The sequence below is a fragment of the Panulirus ornatus genome, chromosome 68 (genome assembly GCF_036320965.1).
Source record: "Panulirus ornatus isolate Po-2019 chromosome 68, ASM3632096v1, whole genome shotgun sequence".
Classification (NCBI taxonomy): domain Eukaryota; kingdom Metazoa; phylum Arthropoda; class Malacostraca; order Decapoda; family Palinuridae; genus Panulirus; species Panulirus ornatus.
Window position 1 is genome coordinate 24,008,069 of NC_092291.1, and position 23,756 is coordinate 24,031,824.

The 23,756-nt window shown below is 44.6% G+C and overlaps 1 protein-coding gene across 2 annotated transcripts in view; it reads left to right on the forward strand.

Annotated features, from left to right (window-relative positions):
• The window catches only part of LOC139747237 (uncharacterized), a 37,413-nt gene extending 24,153 nt beyond the window's left edge, over positions 1 to 13,260 (forward strand). For both annotated transcript variants that reach the window (XM_071659282.1, XM_071659283.1), the window contains exons 2-4: positions 1,338 to 2,006; positions 7,408 to 7,503; positions 8,119 to 13,260. In XM_071659282.1, the coding sequence (XP_071515383.1) occupies positions 1,746 to 2,006; positions 7,408 to 7,503; positions 8,119 to 9,231 (1,470 nt within the window). In that variant the 5' untranslated portion in view covers positions 1,338 to 1,745 and the 3' untranslated portion in view covers positions 9,232 to 13,260. The remainder of the gene's footprint in view (positions 1 to 1,337; positions 2,007 to 7,407; positions 7,504 to 8,118) is intronic.
• Positions 13,261 to 23,756: the final 10,496 nt, after the last annotated feature.

A 23,756-nucleotide genomic window follows, 5' to 3' on the forward strand; every position in this document is an offset into this window, starting at 1 on the left:
CTCAATCGTTCAAGCTAAAAGGACACCTTCACACATTGTCACAGGAAGACAACATGATATATCTAGCCTAAAAGAATATACACTCACGAGGACAGAATATCAACACACTCCCGTCTTAACCAGTCTGAGATGTGCTTTTTCTCGTTTACTGTCTTGTCTTCCTACGGTCAACACAGTTATGTGCCACGCACCTGCTAGGCGTCGCAGTTGCCTAAACCAGATGTAGTGTCCAAATACCTTTTGGGCATACAAGTTGCTTGGACTAGGTGGAGTGGCCAAATACCTTTCAGGCATTCTAGTCTCCAGAACCAGGTGCAGTGGCCTTACAACTGTACATTCAATTGGTCCATATTTAGCGGCTAAACACCTGGTAACTACCTGCGCGAGAGGTCCAACTGCTGTAGCCACACACCTGCAGGCTATCTTGCCATCTAATTCAGTTGGGGTGTAAGGTAATCTGAGACGAAAAGAAAGTCTGACCTGTGGAGTGGATGATAATGTCACAAGAGTTTGTTCAGGGTCCTCTTGACAAGCCAAGCTGCAGCACGGAGAGGGGGGACCTTCTAAAAGTCCTGTCATCCTTTCACTGCTTTAGGATGAAAGGCCCCGAGAATGGAAAGTTGAGCTTCGGCAAGAGAGCTTGTACAGAGTGACCAATTGTGTATATATCACGGCAGATAACAACAGCCTGCTAACCCCACCTGGCTGGGAATCGAACGGGGCCCTAGGGTTGTGAATGCACACAGCGTTATCCCTGTGCCATGGTGTCTTTTTTTTTTAAACCGTAATCCAGATGATGACCTTGCCGTGCATTATATAAGGTTGCGCCAGGAACTGAACTTGAATCTACCGCTTTAAATGCGGGTGTTGACAGCTGCGCTCCCGAGGCGTCAGCTATAAAGGACAGCACCTGGAGCTGAGGCTGTCAGAGTGTAGCGTGTAGAGGCGGGTGCTCTGACCCCTCCACGCACCAGTGCTAATTTCAACTGTTAAAAAGAACACACAGTTGCTTATACTGATAACTTCTACACACTGTGATGAACTTGTGTTCAAGTTGACCAAGAAAATAGCGAGTGAAAAACGTAGTGTTCGTGTTTACGTTGCCTGGTTGTAGTGTGGTGTGGACTTGTGTCTCGTAGTATCACTTTTTGGTCACGTAACATTACTTGTGAATGACACAGTACATCTGCTACTTCGGTATGTCTGTGGCTACATTTGCTTCACTCTTTTCATAATTGTTTTTTTGGTCATATTTATATGCAGTTGTTCTTGACTGGTGCATACAATGTTAAAGATCATTCTCGCAAGTTAAACATTTCCTCTGTTCTCTTTCACAGAGATTCTTCCGATGTGGAAGAGATGCAGCCTCCAGTGACCACACGACCACTGTCCCCGTCCAACAATCCTCCTAGTCTTGGGCCCTTCCTTCGCTGACCTGCCCATTTCCTTCATCACAAAAGACATCCTCTTCACTTCACCTCACTTGCACTACCTAAGCCCCAAACGACACGATTAGCCGTATATATTTACAAGATACGGATTCCCACTTCGAGGCATTCCCTCGAGACCAAGCGGCTTCACGAATCGAGCTTTGAGTAACTGTAACTTGTCAAGCATCTGAGTCATTACACACGAACACGAAGCAGCAAAACGGGAACGAACCCCAAAGGCAGCCTCCGTTTTGTTTCTCCCACCCTGTCTGCCGCGTCTGGGTGACCTCCCCCGCGCTACCCGCTGCCCGCAACATGGAGGGACAGTCGTCAGTGGAGTGCGGGAGCCAGCCGGGCTCAGACGTCGGGTCGGACCATCACCACGGCCGACACCAAAGGCACCAGCTCGGGTCCAGTAGACAACAGTACTTGGACCAGGACGCGGACCACCTGGGACACGACGAAGATTATCTCGACGACGACGACGATGTGTGTGCCGATAGCATGACGGCAGACAACAACGTGAACGGCCACCGTCGCACCGCCTCCCGGGCTGACGGCACGATGAACAGGAAGGTGAGTCGCACACGCAGTTTGAGACTGTAGGAACAGTGGCTAATGTCTAGGGTGGATGGGTACCTGTGGTTATGGCTGTGACAATGCCTGTAGTTTGAAAGGGAGCTTACCAATGACTGTGGTACACTAACACTGATTGTAGCAGAGATAGCATCTCTTGAGTGTGGTAAATATGGTACCTGTGAGTGAGAGAGAAAATCCCGTTGATTATAACCAGTAAGTACTGCTGTTGCACAGACCCCGCCAAAGAAATAACAAAAGGTGTCTGTGTCTATGGTAGGAACAGGATTCTGAGGGAGACATGTGTTCTATGATTGTGAGAGACATATTAATCTGTGACTGTGGCAGTGTGGCTGACAATATATACAGCAGAACATTTTGATTTAAGAGAAACTTAATTATTTCTAACTGAAAAGAGAGATTTTACTTTACAAGAGATATAGTGCTTTTGACTTCACTGGAGACTTAGCTTTTTTTTTAGTAGATAATGTTTTTGATTTTAGTGGAAACATTGCCTCTGATTTTAACAACAGAACAACCATTAATAAAAGCAGAGTGAGCATTACCACTGATTTTAGCGACATCGCTTACTGCTATTAGGACAATGGTTTTTGACCGGCTTAGGAAGAGTGCTTTTGATTACAAGAAAAACAGAATTCCTGACTGTGGTTAGTGGTGACATCTGATTCTAATTAATACCCTCCCAGCAGACAGTACCTCTGACAGTGGAAAGAACAGCCTTTCATACAACAGACGCTCCTTCTGATTATGCTACAACAAGCATTACTCCTCACTGTGTTACGACAACAGACGTTACTCCTCACTGTGTTACGACAACAGACGTTACTCCTCACTGTGTTACGACAACAGACGTTACTCCTCACTGTGTTACGACAACAGACGTTACTCCTCACTGTGTTACGACAACAGACGTTACTCCTTACTGTGTTAAGACAACAGACGTTACTCCTCACTGTGTTACGACAACAGACGTTACTCCTCACTGTGTTACGACAACAGACGTTACTCCTTACTGTGTTACGACAACAGACGTTACTCCTCACTGTGTTACGACAACAGACATTACTCCTCACTGTGTTACGACAACAGATGTTACTCCTCACTGTGTTACGACAACAGACGTTACTCCTCACTGTGTTACGACAACAGACATTACTCCTCTGTGTAACAACAGACATTACTCCTCACTGTGTTACGACAACAGACATTACTCCTCACTGTGTTACGACAAGACATTACTCCTCACTGTGTTACGACAACAGACATTACTCCTCTGTGTAACAACAGACATTACTCCTCACTGTGTTACGACAACAAACATCAATCCTCACTGTGTTACGACAACAGACATTACTCCTCACTGTGTTACGACAACAGACATTACTCCTCACTGTGTTACGACAACAGACATTACTCCTCACTGTGTAAAGACAACAGACATTACTCCTCACTGTGTTACGACAAGACATTACTCCTCACTATGTTACGACAACAGACATTACTTCTCACTGTGTTACGACAACTGACATTACTTCTCACTGTGTTACGACAACTATTACTTCTTACTGTGTTACAACAGACATTACTTCTCTCTGTGTTACGACAACAGACAGTACTTCTGGCTGTGGTATGACAACACAGTGCTTCTGGCTGTGGTACGACAACAGACTGCTGATTGTGATAAAAAACAGACACTGATAATTATCGTTCTACGATGGACAGTACTTCCCAGAGATAGTGCTTCTCACTGTGCTACAGCAACAGATAGTACTTCCCACTGTGCTACGACAATGACTACTTCTCTCTGTCCTATGACAACAGACGGCACTTTTGCTTGTGATACGGCAAGACAGTACTTCTGACTGTGCCCCGACAACAGACAGTACTTCTGACTGTGCCCCGACAACAGACAGTACTTCTGACTGTGCCCCGACAACAGACAGTACTTCTGACTGTGCCCCGACAACAGACAGTACTTCTGACTGTGCCCCGACAACAGACAGTACTTCTGACTGTGCCCCGACAACAGACAGTACTTCTGACTGTGCCCCGACAACAGACAGTACTTCTGACTGTGCCCCGACAACAGACAGTACTTCTGACTGTGCCCCGACAACAGACAGTACTTCTGCTTGTGCTTCAACATCAGACAGTACTTCTGCCTTGCTTCAACATCGGAAGGCACATCTGACGATGCTACGACTAGAAACAATAACTCTGATTGTGGTACTACGAGAGTGTACTTCTGATTGTGGAAGTGAAATTTGTTCCTGGCTGTTTAAATGAGAAACGAGTTCGCACTGGGCATACATGATCGAGAGACTGGTTCTGACTGTGTAGAGAAAGTGCCTGTAACTCCTCACTGGGGGAGGGCAAAAGAGATAGTGTCCCCCTGACTTCAGCAGAGACAGTAGCTGTGGTCGTGGGACACACACTGCTATTCACCTCGTCCCTAGTTTTTTTTCTTTAATCGCGATAGGAACAAAAGGTCCGTATGAGGCAGAATTGCCACCAGCCATGCCATCAAGATGAATGAAAGAGCTAGCGTTCACCTTGCACGATTGCCCAACGCCAGAAGTTAATGTTTAGGGCTCTTCTGTTCGGTGGAAAAGTAAAAACCTATTAAGGAAAAGTGAGTGTCATTCACGGCAGGCCGGTGCCCGCCATGGAGGCCAGTCCACGCCCGGCCTTGACAGCTTTGCTTCTCGTGAGCATAAAACGCCTCACTGTCGCTTCTTCAGTGATTGTCTTTTCTTCCATTAATGTAGCCCCTAGGCAATTGATTCCTGGATCTTTTACCCTCGAGGTGTGTGGTTCGTCCTAGTGTAATGACATCCCGGGATGAATATGTCATCGCTCAGTGCCTCTATTCCCACTGATCTGAGTTGTGCCGGTGTCCCCGGGAATTTTATTGTGCACCCTATGCTCATCCTGTGAGCGGTAGCGCAAAAGGATCTCAGGGGTCAAATAGGGTCTTACTAAGACCCCAGTGGGGTGATATGACACTAAGCGTTATAATTCGTATTTCAATACATACATTACATAGTTTCATATGGTAAGTTCTACCGACTACGTAGATATAAAAAGTGGATACAAACTTAAAATCTCAGGTATCTTATTAACAGTAAGGTGTTGTGACATTTCTTGCATTGCTTGTTGGGATGTATCTCTAAAAGGTTCTATTTTTGTCACATTCTAAGACGGCGTTCTAGTTTGTGTCCAATTTTTTTACCACAATTTTTAGAATGCACACGGTTAACATCACCAGTTAGGCCAAAGCGCCAATAGTAACTATAGCCTAGCCTTAGTCTGGCAGTTACATCATCATGTAATCCGCTGATCTTATTTACTTTATCCGTATACATGTTTACACATTTCACTGTGATGGAAAATGTTTCTACTTATGTTTATCTGAACTCGTCTTTGTCCTTCAAAGAGGTCAATTAGTTCCTTTCTAAATGCAGTTTTGAGGCTTCTAACTGACAACCCAACGTTGTTTTCAACATCACCTTTACTAAGTGCAATTTTGGCTAAAGCATCAACTTTGTCATGCTCACGGAGGCCTATATGAGAGGGAATCCATAACAATTTGATATGAATCCCTTGACATACTCAAAGCAGTAGTGTCACTTTCACCACCAGTTACAGTAGGTCTGGTTGTCAGTATCTATAATCCTCGAATAATATCTCGCTGGCTCTGCATTTCTTGCAGGGAGCATCCAGTCTTATACCGGAAGTTGTGCGTGCCATATGTTTTTGTTCATGATCAAGACGCCTGTAGGAAGGGACCTGAATGCGTCTGGTATCCCTTTTTTTTTTTTCCATCACAGACTAAACATTCCATGAGCTCTTGTCTCGTCTGACCAGTTCCGTGGCGCGGTAGGTTAAAAGCAGTCACTCAAGCGGATGGAAGAGGTTCCCACAGCCAAAAGGGTGGCGGCAACGCCCTGGCGCATCCAGTGATAGGGAGGGGGTACCGGGCCGGGCGCCCCGTTCCTCCCTAGCCAACGCTCGCCGTGGGGCGTGGCCCAGAGTTACCAGACCACACCGTCCAGAGCGGTGAGCTGCTCTACCCTGACGAGTTCTGCGATAAACATGGCTGGCTGCTTGTTGCTGTTTTTTTGCTGACCCAAAGGTTGCAGACGTGGGGGTGGCGGGTAGACTGGCGGTCATGGCAGGGATTTTCCTGCGTGTTGGAGGCTACGCACAACCAGCTTCGGTTTGACGTGATGAAATTTTACCAACATCCTAAACACGATATGTCAGTGCGTCAAGGGAGATGCATAAGATGGAGAATAATCTTATTTCCAATCTATTAATGGACACAAGTCCTATTAAATTCGTTCACGAATGTGGGTGTCTAGACGCCATTGGGGAGGAGGGACGTTTGACCGGTGACTTCACTCATGGCAACAACGAATTCTGGATAATGCATACAGGCCAAACCTCACCAGAGTCAGTTCTGGAGCTAACACTGCCTCCTCCGTCCATGGAAGGCTGGCTGAAGCGAGAAAGCTCTGCGCTCGATGCCTTTAACTACCAATATTCATAGTAAGATAAGGCTCAAGTTTGTGTATGTGGATGGCGTGATCACTCTAAAAGAAGTAAATCTAACAGTTTCATGGTTGGTAAGAAGTCCTGCTGTTGCTGCCTTCGCTCGTGGCTACTGATAACTCGTCCTATGCTGTCTCATGGTAGCGGAATGGAAGAATGTGTAATGTATAACTGTAATGTGTGTGTTCTTGTGGCTAGATGACTATCTGTGCTTGTTGCAAGATTTGGTTGCCGTCCTAGAGTGGATGAACATTTCTAGAACGGCTGAAGTTAATGAGATCATATGTCACCATAATCCACACAGTCATGACTCTTGAGTTTTTGAAGAATTTGATAGACATTCTCCTTATATGAAACCGCCTATCCATCCCTCTTATTTTAAGATGCTCTCCTCTATCCCTCAGCCCTCACAACTACAATACCGATACCCTTCTCTCTCCTTACCTCACCCCTCACAACTACAACACTAACGCCTCTTTCTCATTAACCTCCCCAAACTGCAACACTGATTCATCTCTCCCTTCCTCACCTCCCACAACTACAAAACATTGACACCCTCACCCCTCAACTACAACACTGATACGCCTCTCCCTCCCTCACCTCCCACAGCTACAACATTGACACCTTTCACCACTTCTAACTACAACACTGATTCATTTCTACTTCCCTCACTTCATACAACTACAACACTGACACCCTTTACCTCTTACAACTACAATGATGCGTCTCTCCCTTCCTTACCTTCCACAACTACAGCACTGTAGCCTCTCCCTCCCTTACCTTTCATAACTACAACACTGACGCCTCCCTCTCCCTCACCCAACAGAGCAACAAGCCGCTGATGGAGAAGAAGCGTCGCCAGCGAATCAACCGCTGCGTCAACGAACTCAAGAAACTGGTGTTGGAAGGCATGAAGAAAGACGTAAGTACCTCACGTCATATGCTTCATTCTGGTCCAGCACGTGGTGGTCTCGTGTGTCGTCATTCCAGTCCAGTACGTGGTGGTCTTGCATGTCGTCGTTCTAGTCCAGCAGGTGAAGGCCTTGCATGTCGTCATTCTTGTCCAGCACGTGAAGGCCTTGTATGTCGTCAATCTGGTCCAGCACGTGATGGTCTTGTATGTCGTCATTCCGGTCCAGCACGTGGTGGTCTTGCATGTCCTCATTCTGGTTCAGCACGTGGTTATCTTGTATGTCGTCATTCTGGTTCAGCACGTGGTTATCTTGTATGTCGTCATTCTGGTTCAGCACGTGGTGGTCTTGCATGTCGTCATTCCGGTCCAGCACGTGGTGGTCTTGTATGTCGTCATTCTGGTTTAGCACGTGGTAGTCTTGCATGTCGTCATTCCGGTTCAGCACGTGGTGGTGTGGCATGTCGTCATTCTGGTCCAGCACGTGGTGGTCTTGCATGTCGTCATTCCGGTCCAGCCCGTGGGTTCAGTGATGTTATTATGTCTCCCTTGCTACGAATGCCACGAGTTACATAAAGTCTTTATGGGATGTCTTTGTCCTGCTAACTCTTGGTCTTCTCTCCTCAGCCGTCGCGGTACAGCAAGCTGGAGAAGGCGGACATCCTGGAGATGACGGTCAGGCACGTACAGGCGCTGCACCGCTACGAAGCTGCGGGTGGCAGGATGGTCGGCGGTGGTCGGTTGATGGGCGGCGAGGAGGCCAAGTACCGAGCTGGCTTCACCCACTGTGCCACGGAGATCTCCAAGTACCTAGCCAGCTTGGATGACCTTCCCCACGACCTCCACAAGAAGGTTCTGACCCACCTAAACGCCATCGCCACCACCGTGACCGCCAACGTCAACAGCAACGCCACCTCCGTGCAAAACAGTATTAACGTGGTGCCCAACCCGGCGCCCATCATCCTGGTGCTCAATACCTCTGCAGGGGCGCCGGCTCCACAGCCTCCCACGCAGCCCATCGCCTACCAGGAGAGCGCCGGTTACTCACTTGGGGCACAGCCTCAGGTGACGCTTGTGACCACTTCACGGCAGAGCACAGGAGGACTTGCTTCCAGCCAGCAGCAACAGGGTGGACTTCAGATACTCCCGACGCGGCTCAATAACGGTGACTTGACCGTCGTGCTCCCGGCCACACACCAGGTTGTTACTCAGAACAACGTCAGATCGCCACCAAGCTCCGCCCTGCAAGCCTCAGCGCCCGTGCTCAGTGCAATCCTCACATCGGACAGGAATCACATCACTCCTTCATCCGTCGTTCAACCACCAGCTCTGTCCATCAGCAGCGAAGACTCTGCTTTAGGCACCGAGACCTTGGACATGTCAGACAGTGACATCAGTCGCTCCGGTGTCAGCACCCCAGTATCGTCCATGAGTAGCGCAGGTTCCCCTGCGCCTGCTGAGGACGCTGTGCAAACCTCTCCTAAAAGAGCAGGCACATCTAGATCGTCTCCAACGCTCAAGGGTCAAGTATGGAACAGCAACATGTTCAGAGAAGAATTAGCATCATCGTCTTGCCCAAATCGAAACACCCGCCGTCAACCTGTACTTGCTCCGAAACCCACCTACCCCGCCTGGTCCACATGCTCTCCACCTTCCGATCAACCCTCGAGAAGAAAAAAAGACAAGAGTCCGCCTCCTCCACCTGCTGAGCCTCAATCAATGTGGAGGCCGTGGCGCTAGTATCAGCAAGAAGCGCCCCCAACACTATCCCATCACCAATCTGCCAGTCTCACGTCCCTTAAGAGCACAGGTCATAATCTCAGAAAAACAGTGACCTCTTCATTCGATACCAAGGGAGAAGAATGTGATTGACAAAGTTAAGAGTAAAATAACACGTGCATGACCTGTGGCTGAGCAGTAATGACGCCGCCCTACCAGTCGTCGTCGTTCTTAAAGTTTACACCGCAAATGCATCACTTAATCTTACTTGGAGGGAAGCAAAAATACGCAGCCTGTTCAAAAGAGTAAAACGTTAGTAAAACTGAGAACAACATCAACTGGCAAGATACGCTGCGAGGCTGTGACAGCTGGAGTGATGCTCAATGTATATTAGTTTACAAGAGAAAAACGTGATCAAGTCCCACTTCAAACAAACCCAAGCTACTGGAACTTAGATCACGAGGAAACGGTTCTTTGATTCATCAAAGATACACAGAAAAAAAAATCTGCTTCATATGAACGAGTTCAGATGGTTTCACCTGTTACAGTGGTCCTCCAGGCTTTTACTGACTGCCCTGGCGACCCCAGCACCTACAGACACACCTCAGATGCACAACACTTCAACTCTCGAACTCGTGAGCAGATGCCCGCAAAGTGAAGGGCGAAACCAACTAGCCCGTGATCTCATGTTGTCGTTACATCATCCGATGTCTGAATCACCGACGGAGGGATATTATTAGTTTTCATTTGTTCACAACAACGAAATTTCACTTCACGATTCCTTTGATCCAAGGCCTCCAACGCTGATTCAGGCTTCGTCCTGTTTTGTCTATGAAGACACCTTTATTGTTATTACGCTTAACCACACTGGGCCAACTAACAGGCACCGCTGAGCACGTGTGTGTTGCACTGCACCTTTGCACCTTGCACCGTGTGTGTTTTTATTGCACCTGTACCTTGCACTCGTACCTGCACGCCCCTGCACCCCGCACCTGCACCACATTACCTCACAGAGGACTTCGGGCGAGGTACCACCGCCCACGGGGCCAGTTGAGGGCCGGAGGGTCACATGCCGCACGTCAACCCTAGTATAGCTTGGAATATAAAAGACATTAAACTAGGCATTCTTTAAAGTTAAGCAGTCCGACCCCGAATAGCTAGCTATCACTTCCCGAGAATCAAACGAGGCCATGTGACCCGCAGACCTCCACACCGCCACCAGACGCAGCAGGCGGAGGCGCCCCGGGGAGGTAGCACCTCGCCCGACCCCCTCGCCAAACCGTGGTGGTGTGTTTACTGTGATCCACCGGAACCCTCGAGCCGTGACCCCGTGCCATACCGTGATCCCACCTGACACCCCCTCGCCACCCTCTCCTCTCACATCAACTCACCTCCCAGGCTCTGATCACGCGCAGATTCCTCTGTATAGCCAAGCTCAGTTAATCGTCCATGGTTTTTACTGAACCAAGACGTTCATATTCTTATTCTAGTGCACTTTGGGTTAAATGAGTTGCATATCATTTGAGCTTCAAAGAAAAAACTGAGCATGGTTTATTCATCCCACCATTGTGCCTTCTCTTGTTCAACACATGTCAGTGAGTCTCGTGCATGAAAACCCCTCAGTATTTCATCACGAATGTTTCCTTCGGAAACGTATCAATTTTCAGTTGCCCTTCATCGTATTAAGCATCATTTTGAGTAGTGATCTCTCTTCCTCTTCCTCTAGCACCAATTAGCACCAATCAGTGAGTGAGGAAAAGTAAGAGAGTTAAGGCAAGGCACACCAATCTGCGCGGCGTTTGAGTCATGTTCACAAAATGCTGTTGGTCTCACAGGGTGAACGCGTCCCTGCTCCATCCTCAACCTACGGATCAAAAGGTCATACATCCAACTCGGTGGTGCTAGTCCTGCACACCCGCCCCGCCCCCACGCATCACTGTGGTCACTCATCTCAGTGACCCGTCGTCTAGTCATTGTTTTCGAGTGTATGTTTCGTACGAGTAACAAACCCCCGTCATACCTCACTTGGGTATGAGAGCTGAGGGTTGAAATATGAGACAGCTCAAAGAACAGTCATATCATATGATGTGCGGACTGTCGAGAACCTAAAACGATACCATTGCCTGTGTAATATTTCCTTTTATTTCTATCCTTCTACGAAGAGGAAGAACTTGTCTTGGACCCCAAGCGCCTCACAAACACCAGCCGCGGCCCGCCTTGTCTTGCGGTCAGGAAAAGATCATTACCTACCGTACCAACGGACGATACTGAGTCAAACTGAGTCCGTCTCGATGATTTACCGTTAGAGTATGATCTCTGTTTCAGTGTTTGCACTTGTGCTTGGCGTTTAACAGACATGGAGGTTTATAATCTGAAAATCTCTAGGATATTCATGTTCTCTAGCCCTCACGACGTTCCGACTTGTAGGTGACAAATTGATTCCTAACAAAAAAAAAAAAATGTAGAAACTAAAATAATGGAATATTTGTTCACAAGAACTGACTGGCGAATCCAGTCGCCATTCGCAGCAGTAACTGTCACCCCAATCATTAAATAATCCTTTGATCACTTCATTCTAATCGTCTCCTGCTTTGTATAAAGGAAAATAATCATAGCTGCCTACATAAGGCAACTGTGCGTTCTGGAGCGTCTGTTGCCCATCCCAAAAGGCGAGAATTTGCGTCAGTTTACCTGCCCGGCATCACAATTAACTTACCAGTGATGTCATTATGGTCTCGCTGATATCAGGGTCTCAGCGATCTACGACCCACAATAATGTATCATCCGAGGTTTGCAATACCCATCAGTTGATATCATACGAGTTACAATATCTAATATCGACTTTTAAACGCACTGTCGTGAAAAGTTTCGAGCATGAAGCGAAGCTTCGTCGCGTCATAGTAATCACACCGCCGACACTTTATATGCCTCCCGGACGCTGTAGTTCCTGGCTGAACGAGGCTCGGATCGACAAGATCCTGGTCACTCGATAAGGCCAGTAATGTAAGATCCTTGCCTGACTGAGACTCGGGTTATCAAGATCATGATTAATAGCGTCCGATTAGCAAGATCCTCTTAGTTTACTAGTTTAATGAGGCTCGGATGGCAATCAACGAAAAACAGCCCCTTCTTTACTATTGTTCACAAAATCCCGCATGCCGACGCGTTCAGCTTTGTCAAGGCAGGAACAATGAGGGCGAAAAGATCGCCAAATTTGGATTACTAATCTTGTTATGGCAGACAGTTATCACTTATGAACAAGATAATCGCATTCATAATGCCATATCTTAAATTTCATGCACATTCATGAATACGAATAACGTTTCGAACCGCGAGGTTGTGGAGGAAAGCTTTTAAAAGCGTCAGAGATGGGAACGCGCCCTGGTCATCCGTTCGACCTATTGTCCACCCATTTAGTTAGTAACCGGCGCCCAAGATCTATGCAGACCTGAAATATCCACAATGATCTCCGGGCAGTGGTACTTACAAGGCGTGGCCGCGGCGCGCGCCCCACCACACGCCACGTCTGACAGCCTAGCTCTCCTGCTTGCCGCGGCTGGGGTGTGGCGCCCGCAATTGAGGATGGGGACCCTGAGGACACGAGCGATGATGGGTAGGGTTGGGCTCTCACATGTATCCTCTAATTACTCCTGTAGAGACAGTTTGCTTCAGCATGTTCCATGTTTGTGTTATGTGTCACCCAGAGAGAGCCGGTCTGACTCTCTTCTGTAGCTACTACTTAAAAAATTATTTATGATTTGTTAGATTTTCTTTATATTATTGATATGGATATACATTTATATTTATATATGTACAAACTGTAGTCTCTATACATATTTGATACTGCACCCTGTTAAATTCACAAAACAATTCAACCTAATGTTGATATTGATTACATATGGAGTCACCAAGGTAAATTTCGGCTACTCTACTTAATTTGAATATATGTATTCTGAATAATTTATTACCGGCCGAGGGGCCCCGGGTCCACTTGTGTATTAATCTGTGATTTAAGTGTGATGGAATCTAATATAATAAAATACAGAATAAATTAAGGGTTTTATTATGTGTGTTTTCATTTCCAAGACATTCGTTATCGCATTCAACAGCAATCCACGGATGCATGCATCATATTAGAGATAAAGTGCGTTCATTATTCTCAGACGGCATTCGAAGTAAACAAAAGGTATATTATCAAGAGGCAGAGCCACCACCGTACAACCTTTAGTTCCGGGACTGTCAAGGGTTGTATCCAACTACGCACAAGCTGCCCGCCAACACAAGACTGTGGAGAAGCACAAATATTTTCCCACGCTACCACACATGTAAAAAAATGGCCTCTTATCTAGACGTTGCGAAAAAAATAACGTGGCCATGCTGAGGACACTCTTACAAATGAATTATACCTGGCAAGGCGGGTGTGCGCGTCGTTATGCTCCTTGAAGGGCACCAGACACCGTGGGAAACAATTCTGGTTTCCGAGAGTATTCTTGCAAGAGTTGACTGGTAAAGTTAACCTTGAGTCGTCTTAAACAACCTTAAGCATGCAAAGATAGTTTGACTGCTATCGTCAGCTGCACTGAAATAATTATACAACAGTTAATTTAAAAGACTGCTGCAAATACAAAAGAATAAATGCTCAAGACGAAAGAGGTTCTAAAACAATGATTAACGGTGGCAACTCATGGCGTGGTGCTACACACGCGCCGGCACAGCAAGGACGTCCACCTTCCTGTCTCTCGTCTACAAAATTTTTCTTTTTAGTTCGGACAAGATTGCAATGAGTCACCTCTCTACAATACCACACAAGAGACTATTCAAATGCGTGAAGATTATGGACAAAAGCAAGTATGAGTGAAAACTGATAATTCAGAACCAGTAATTATCTACAATCAAAAAGTTCCTCGTCTACGCTGTGTTGATTATCATACTGAGAGCGGCTCATGATCACGTGGCGTCCGCTAGCATCCCTACCCAGTACTTACCGCACTCACTACACCACTGCCCCACTGCCCCAACACCTGAGACATCCACCACGCTCCAGGCCCCCTCACCTTCGACTCCAATCCCTACCCTGTGCCCCCAGACTGCTTGCACTTCTGCCCTCTGCCCCCAGACAGACGGTTCCGCTGCCTCCAGACTACTGGTGGTATCCTTGCCCTTAGTTACCAAGCCGCAAGTAATTCCTCCTCTCATTCTTAAACTACTGGTACCCCTGCTCTCTACCAACTGATTAAAGGTATTCCTGCCCTCTGCCCCCATATACTGTTGATACACCAACCGCATTTGTCTAGATCAGTGGTGCTCTGTTTTTTTATCCGTTGACTGTAACCCTAGCCTAGATGCCCGGCAACCAAGTCTTGTGTTCATCCACTGTTGGTACCCCTGCTCTATCCCTGAGTGGTACCCTACCCGGTACCCATAGATTGGCGGTCCTCTTACCTTCTACCTCCTCAAGGGGCACAGTACTGCCTCTAGTTTAATCTTAAAATCATCCTTTAGCCAGAATGTTGCACATTAGAGAACAAACACAGGCGTATGATCTACTAGAGAAATTCCACTGTCTTGGAATACGTCATTTTTTGCATTACTTTTAAAGAAGTAATGTTTAAGTCCCAACAAAGGTGTTGTGACTGCTGCACATGGCCATCGGTATAAGTCAACTCGTAATATTCTAAACTAAATTATGGCTTATTTCGAACTGGTACGTCATCATAGATTCAGCTAAACGCCAACGCTGTCACTAAGCCAGACAAGCGTGCATGCGGGCTATAAACGTTCTGTCTGCCAGATATGTCTTGCAGCAGAGAAACCCTCTGCACTGCCAAACATGGAAGAGATGACTTGCAGCTTTTTTTTTTTTTCTTTCGTTATCAGAACGGCAGACTTTGAAGATAAAGACACACGAAAGTCCCGTTTTCTATACTTACTATATCCAAGAGTCGCCATACGCTATTCATATATAAATTAGAATTCCTCTCAAGATTCGTTTAACGATTTTCTAAAAGAAAAAAAATCGAATGCATATTCTATGAAAATGATTATATTGTTGAAAGCAAACTTACTACATCCACAAACGTGCTGGTTCCTTAAACTAACCCCAGCGGTGTTATATGAACAGTTTCATTCATATCCCTTAAAGAAGTGCGTTGAAGGGACGAAGCGTTTTCCCCTATACGTTGCATATTCATTTTTCTCATCTAGTACTTCAACAGAATTAAAGTACGTTTAACAGTGGAGAGATCATATATCTATAAGGCTTCTTCGTAAAGATGTTCACCGCTTTCTCATTAAACGTAACCCAAAAAAATATAAACTTATACAGAACTAGGTGGTTTTTTTATCTGCTTATTTAGTGTTACGTCTTCAGTTAGTTGATAGTAAGACAGGGTTCTCAAACTGTACCCACATCTTGCATCTCGAACATTAGGACTCCCTTATCCAGGAGCTTCGAAGCTGTGCTACTTCGAGTACCAGTAAAGAGTGGACTCCTTCGTAGAGAGTTCTATGACGAGGCTGTACTCCCGATGATGCCATTTTGCCAAAGGTGACTTTTCATTTATGATCTAAATTCGAGCAGGGAATACTCATCATGTAAATGCAAAAAAAAAAAAAAGAAAAGAAAAAAAGGAATTCAAATAGCAACAGATCAATGGGCCATAACGAGGCAGTGGAAGAGACCAGGAACTCGTGGATTGCCGTGGTAAGAGCAGAATGACATACAGATTCTTAAAAAAAAAAAAAAAGGCGTGTCAACTTTTCATAAACTTCAGTGATGTAAGTCATGTTAGTCGCGGATCTGAAGCGAAAGGTTTATGAAGTCTCTACTTAAACATATCTATGGAACGACTTGCAAATATTGTTCCATATCCTAAACATGCTGACGAAAAACTCCTCTGCCGCATTCGTTGTAAAACGTTTATCCACGAGTTTCTATTATAATTAGTTAACACGAATATATCATTAAGTAGTCTGCTAAATCGAGATTATCAAAGTCTTTTATCATTCAAAATACCATTAGATAATCTATTAACCCTCTTTTCTAAGCTATATTTAAATTGATTTACTGTATGAAAGACTGTACGCTTATGTAATGAACTTTGTTAACTGATAAGGGCATGATTTTCTGCACTCTGGATGACCTATACATTCGTTTTACGCTACTGCTCACAGGATGAAGTGCACAGTGAATTAGCCCCTGATGCCGCCGGTCTGATATGCACCACCACAGAATTCCCACTCCCCAGTCTTTTTTTTATATGCATAATGTGTATTCTCACAGTTATGATTACATGTATATTCTCCCCTTGAATTACTTGCACCCCCCCGTCACCATTATACATATAATGTGCACTCCTACTGACTATGTATGAATACTGTTGATAAAAAAACGACCCCAGTTAATCTACACTTATCACTGAGGCTCAGCTCATTTTTTTCTCTTTCTTAATATCTGGAATCAGTGAATCTGAAGAACTTACAAAAGTATCTTCATGTCTGCATCCACGTTTGTTCATTAATTCAAGTTTCTTGTCCTCATTGTCCTCAATTAATTGGAGTTGTCTTGTGCATCTTGGGGATTTAGGAAATTTCTTTTAAGCAGACTCGTTTTGCCAGTATCATTTTGGGCCAGTGGGTTCCCATCCTCTGTTAGGAATTCGGTGGAATTGGCAACTGCACACAGACTACAGTCAGAACCATATAATTGTCGATCACAAAGTAGACAGTGAAAGTCACGGGTGACCATCACCGGCAAATACTACAGAGCGATGTTTTTGCATGAATGACGCGTGCCTGTCAAGTCAATTGCGATAAACTACATATGAATATATTTCATTTCATATAACGTACATGAAACGCCTGTTAACCAACAAGATCAACCGGTATCAAATGTTGTGACATTCAGCATAGAGGACAGCTCAGTGCGTCTCTTCTGCCATGTCATGAATCGAAATTGCACTTGCATTTACTGGGAGACCATACCACTGTCTTCTAACATACCGTGAATTTTTATGGCCACCGGAGAATTGTCTACATGCACGTGGGAAATTGGCTTTCTCTTCTTTGTCCTTCAAACCATCAGGATAAGTATGCTATGTTGAAAAATTATAACCTCTTTGAACGAATAACGTTTATCGATCAGTGCCCCTACGTTAGGGATAGAGCATTCGTTTGGCTTTATTTTCAGATCTACAAAATACCACAGTCAACAGATCAATGTCATCAACCACGTCACAACTGGGAGGGAGAGGAAAGAAGATGCATGCATTCCATACCCTCCTGCCACAGTGCCTAGCCAGTCACCCAGTAGGGCCTGCCGACACCACCATCAACCATGGTTACCATTCACAGTTTTATAAACAATCAAATCCTACAAATAGAAAGTACCAGACAGGCACAAATGGTACCACAACAGACTACATGAAAACTAAACCTCTTTACTGACGTGTTGCTAACTTCGTCACTCAAAACAAAAATAAACTTTCATAAATAGTGATGGAAGTGTGAACTCGACATCAAAGATGTTTCTTTAAATAAACGAGAAAACTAGGTGATACCACAGAAAAGTACGTTAATAACTGCTCACTTCTTGTTCATTTGGCGCTACAAAGCTAAGCGATTCTTGATCAATTTCTACAATCCTTGTCAAAGTTAAACAAATAGTATGTACATAGATAATATACATAATCATGGGAGTTCGTACTATACTTGTAATTCATGTTTGGAGAGTGCACATCAAAAATACAGATTGAGGTCGACATATTATATATATGATATACAACGAGTCCTGTCTATCGTAACGTAATACTGGCTGGAGAGGGGAAATCCAAGACTACAAGTACTACGTGACACCATCAAAAGCCAAAATCAATCATTTTCAACAGATGTAACTATTTCCGAAAATCTTTATAGATGTAGGAACTATAGATATATGTAGATGGGTTCAAGCTAAAAGGACGCTCGTCCTACATCGAATTAAAGTTGTTGATGACGTGGTGTTACTGACGTCTGCACGAAGTTCTCGTTTTTCTCTGGATTAGCGTCACTAAGTGTCACGTTAAGATGACTGAATGTATTCGCATCCCTTATGTAAGGTTGGTGGTGTTTACCATCACCAAATGACTACCTTTATGCCGGTACTGGGCGACGGTAATTAATCACATTTCCAAGTGTCCTTGACTTCATATTGCATTGTTCTCCAAATCCTTCACAGTATCATTATTGAATGAAATGTAAATCGTACAGGAATATTAGCAGCATTATTTCCTTCGAATGATTTTTTTCTTGTGGTAGACCCTCCGGTGGTTGCAACAGACCTCACGTCCTTTAAGTATAGATTTTTTTTGTTTCCAAAATTCTGGTTATGTTCATTCACATATATATCTCTGCGGAAGTTTCGCTGACAGCAGCTGGGTAACTTTAGCAAGAGATTCTACCACTGATACACATCCTATCAGTATTGCACTGATTCTATCTCTTGAGTACGATGGTATGATCCTTCGGCACAAGGGTCAGGTCTAAGGTCGTGCCATCATACCTGAAGGTCGTATCGTCGTACTCAAGTAGGTCGTACTGTCATGCGCAAGGATCCCCCTGAAGCGCTTAAGCTTGTTTTCACCATTTGGCCAAGCATGCCAAGGCGTCACCTGTAAAGATTTTTAAACAAACTGGTCACGTTTCGTTGTATACATGCATCTTGTTATCCGAAATACCCGTCGTGCGCATAACACTTCGCTATCATACTTTTTCTATTTTATTGTCGACGCTTTGTCAGTTTTGTATTATACTACCGTAGGTTATTTTTGAAGCATAGCATATCTGACGAACATGATAAGAGAAACGTAATTCTCTCCCATTGCTATTTGCAGCAATTACAGCGATTGGATGTGGTTAGGTTAGGTTTCCCAGGCAACCACATTGGCAACGCTCCACTACCTCCACCCACTCAGCTTCCCAACCAGTCAGTACAAGCAAGCGTGTCGAGTATTGCCAAGGTCAGTATAAATCCTAGCCCAGACATATATTTTTTTTTCGTCCGTCTTTGTTGCACATTTTGCCTGGTATGTTTACTTCCTAGTACTGTACATGTTCTCTTAAATTCTTTGTTCCGTAAAAGATATTTTTTTATGGAGCCTGTAGCAGAGCCCAGGTGATAGATAAAGTGACCGATCTACTCGGGATCACTGCCTGCTTGTGTGTGTCAACTTCTCCACCAATAATATCAGTTTTGGTAATAATGGTAACGATAATGAGAAACAATAATCTATTACTGTTATCATCATTATTATTATCATTGTTTTTAGCTATTATCATAATTGTTTTTCCTTCTTCTTCTTCTTATTACTATTATTATTATCATTATCATTATTATCATTATCATTACTGTAAAGCTGTAAACCACATAAAACAAAACATCCAGCACAATCACTGTCTGCCTTGCAACCACGAACACAAAACAGTGATAGAAAAATCCTTCTTATACAACTCAACTCCCAAACAAGACGCTCAGTTCTTTTATGTTGAAGGCTCCACAAAGTCCACATCAAGGACAGGCCTTAGTTGAAATATAGAGAGAATCATGAAACGGGGGAAAAAAAAGACAAGGGAAAGTATTTGCGAATTTTGGCGGAAGTGAATAACCCGTCTTTTGAAATGTGCCAGGTCATAACTATTGGGAAAGACATGAAAAGATAGAGTTCCAAAGCTTCGACGTGTTGGAAAAGAAACAGGGATGAAAACGACCCATGCCCACCCTTGAACTGCTGATGGCCACACAATAATCACGTGATGCAGCAGCTTGCAGAGTATTGCCAGGTCTAGCTAGTGGTGTGGGCACACAAGCAGCCAGCTCTCGGGAACAACAGCATTAGAACCCTCCCATCTAAAACACTCCATAACAAACCAGCAATTCCCTAGTAAAAACAAGCCAAACCTTGCCTTACCGCCTCACACTTCAGCAACCTCTTCACAGATCCCTCCAACAACCCTGACACAAAACACACAAACAGAAATGACCCAGCAAGTGCTAAACAACCGCTTTCCCAAGGCAGTTTCAAACACTATCTCACCAGACATACACCTATCTAAATCTTTCGCTACCCAAACTTAGGCGGGTCACACTCCCGTCTACGCTCAGGACGTTCCTCATCGTTTCAACATTATAAACACAGATTCAACATATCCCTAGACACATTATGCCCACAGTGCAACTACCGCAACGAAGACATCGAATACTTCATGACCTATGGTCCTGCCCGGTAGAGGTGGCCAGCATCCTGAGTGCTGTAGGAACCATAAATGGGCCTGACTGTTAACAGGGAGCTGTGGTTTCGGTGCATTTCACAAGACAGCTAGAGAATGGATGTGAGCGAATGCATTTCTTTGTCTATTCCTGGCGCTACCTCTTTAATGCAGGACACGGAGATCATGAAATACATACATACATATATATATATATATATATATATATATATATATATATATATATATATATATATATATATATTTTTTTTTTTTGTCGCTGTCTCCCGCGTTTGCGAGGTAGCGCAAGGAAACAGACGAAAGAAATGGCCCAACCCCACCCCCCATACACGTGTATTTACATACGTCCACACACGCAAATATACATACCTACACAGCTTTCCATGGTTTACCCCAGACGCTTCACATGCCTTGATTCAATCCACTGCCAGCACGTCAACCCCGGTATACCACAACGCTCCAAATCACTCTATTCCTTGCCCTCCTTTCACCCTCCTGCATGTTCAGGCCCCGATCACACAAAATCTTTTCCACTCCATCTTTCCACCTCCAATTTGGTCTCCCTCTTCTCCTCGTTCCCTCCACCTCCGACACATATATTCCTCTTGGTCAATCTTTCCTCACTCATCTCTCCATGTGCCCGAACCACTTCAAAACACCCTCTTCTGCTCTCTCAACCACGCTCTTTTTATTTCCACACATCTCTCTTACCCTTACGTTACTCACTCGATCAAACCACCTCACACCACATATTGTCCTCAAACATCTCATTTCCAGCACATCCATCCTCCTGCGCACAACTCTATCCATAGCCCACGCCTCGCAACCATACAACATTGTTGGAACCACTATTCCTTCAAACATACCCATTTTTGCTTTCCGAGATAATGTTCTCGACTTCCACACATTCTTCAAGGCCCCCAGAATTTTCGCCCCCTCCCCCACCCTATGATCCACTTCCGCTTCCATGGTTCCATCCGCTGCCAGATCCACTCCCAGATATCTAAAACACTTCACTTCCTCCAGTTTTTCTCCATTCAAACTCACCTCCCAATTGACTTGACCCTCAACCCTACTGTACCTAATAACCTTGCTCTTATTCACATTTACTCTTAACTTTCTTCTTCCACACACTTTACCAAACTCAGTCACCAGCTTCTGCAGTTTCACACATGAATCAGCCACCAGCGCTCTGTCATCAGCGAACAACTGACTCACTTCCCAAGCTCTCTCATCCCCAACAGACTTCATACTTGCCCCTCTTTCCAAAACTCTTGCATTTACCTCCCTAACAACCCCATCCATAAACAAATTAAACAACCATGGAGACATCACACACCCCTGCCGCAAACCTACATTCACTGAGAACCAATCACTTTCCTCTCTTCCTACACGTACACATGCCTTACATCCTCGATAAAAACTTTTCACTGCTTCTAACAACTTTCCTCCCACACCATATATTCTTAATACCTTCCACAGAGCATCTCTATCAACTCTATCATATGCCTTCTCCAGATCCATAAATGCTACATACAAATCCATTTGCTTTTCTAAGTATTTCTCACATACATTCTTCAAAGCAAACACCTGATCCACACATCCTCTACCACTTCTGAAACCACACTGCTCTTCCCCAATCTGATGCTCTGTACATGCCTTCACCCTCTCAATTAATACCCTCCCATATAATTTACCAGGAATACTCAACAAACTTATACCTCTGTAATTTGAGCACTCACTCTTATCCCCTTTGCCTTTGTACAATGGCACTATGCATATATATATATATATATATATATATATATATATATATATATATATATATATATATATGTGTGTGTGTGTGTGTGTGTGTGTGTGTGCCCGCATGCGTCGGGGCCTGAAAGTGCAGGAGAATGAAAGGCGTGCACGATATAGAGTGAATTGGAAGGATGTGGTATACTGGGGTCGATATGCTGTCAATCGACTGAACCAGAGCATGTGAAGCGCCCGGGGTAAACTATGGAAAGGTCTGTGGGGCCTGCTGGTGGATAAGGCGCTGATATTATACTGGGAAAAACGTAGCTGATATTTCAAGTCCCTGAGATCTAGTATGAACTCTATCTTTCAGTTCACAGGATCAGTTGCCTGAGTTCAACATCATTAAATTGAGATATTGGCAAAAGTTCTAACGTGACGTCACTACGTTCGGCGTGGGCAAACGTGCAAAACAGACGATCGTACATATATAGTTTCATACTATATCGAAGTTCTTATGAAATAAGTGTAATATGTTCTGCTCTGACAATCGTTCAGCAGATGATGTACATGTTAGGCATCATCGCTCACACTTCCAGTAGTGATTAAAGGAAGAATGCAGATCTGAGCATTGTCCGACATCGTTTGTTGCTATTTCAAGAATTTCAAATCGGGGAAAAAAAAAAAAGGCGACGACAAAAGCAAAGATTAAAGATTAACCTGTTCCCCAGATACGCGACAGGACTCGAAACCAACAAACAGCTCTTCACGTTTTCAGACGATGCAGGTTCGGATACCACAAATACAGCCGCATGGAAAACAAAATTAGCCAAAAGAAGATAAAATTGTACTCGTGATGCATCAAATGGTGAACACCCGATAAATCAGATCATAATAGACAAGATTCCGATTCGTACTGGTGAAAGAAAAGAAAGCAAGTATGTCAAGATTTACCCATATATTCTCCTTCAGTCGGTAAATAACCAAACATCGGCATTCTCACTGCTGTAGAACATAAAATCAAGCTCAAATCATAAAAGAGAGAATAGTCTATTACTTTCTGGTGCTAGAAATCCGTGCTAGAAATTCACGCCCCCAGTCACTATATAGCAGCAAGATATCTGTTCCCCCTCGGTCAACCATGCTTTCCAAACCCCACGATTCCTCAATCATGAAAGGTAACGCTCCTGTCAAGTGACCTACATGAACGACACAGGACAACTTGGATATCGGAGCAACAATCAGGTCTGGAAGACTTGCGTCAATGACATAGTGAAATACATTGAGAACTCAAGATTGAAGGGTTGTGGTTATTTCTCTCCCCAAGTTACTGGGCTTTGGAACTCTATCTTTTCGTGACTTTACTTAACAGCTGTAATCTACTTTAAAAACTAGGCTTTGGAAGTAGGCTTTGGATCTCTTTTATCTTCTCGTGACTTTCCTTAACAGCTGCAGTCTACTTCAAAAACTAGGCTTTGGAACTCTTTATCTTCTCGTGACTTTCCTTAACAGCTGCAATCTACTTTAAGACATAAACAAGGCAG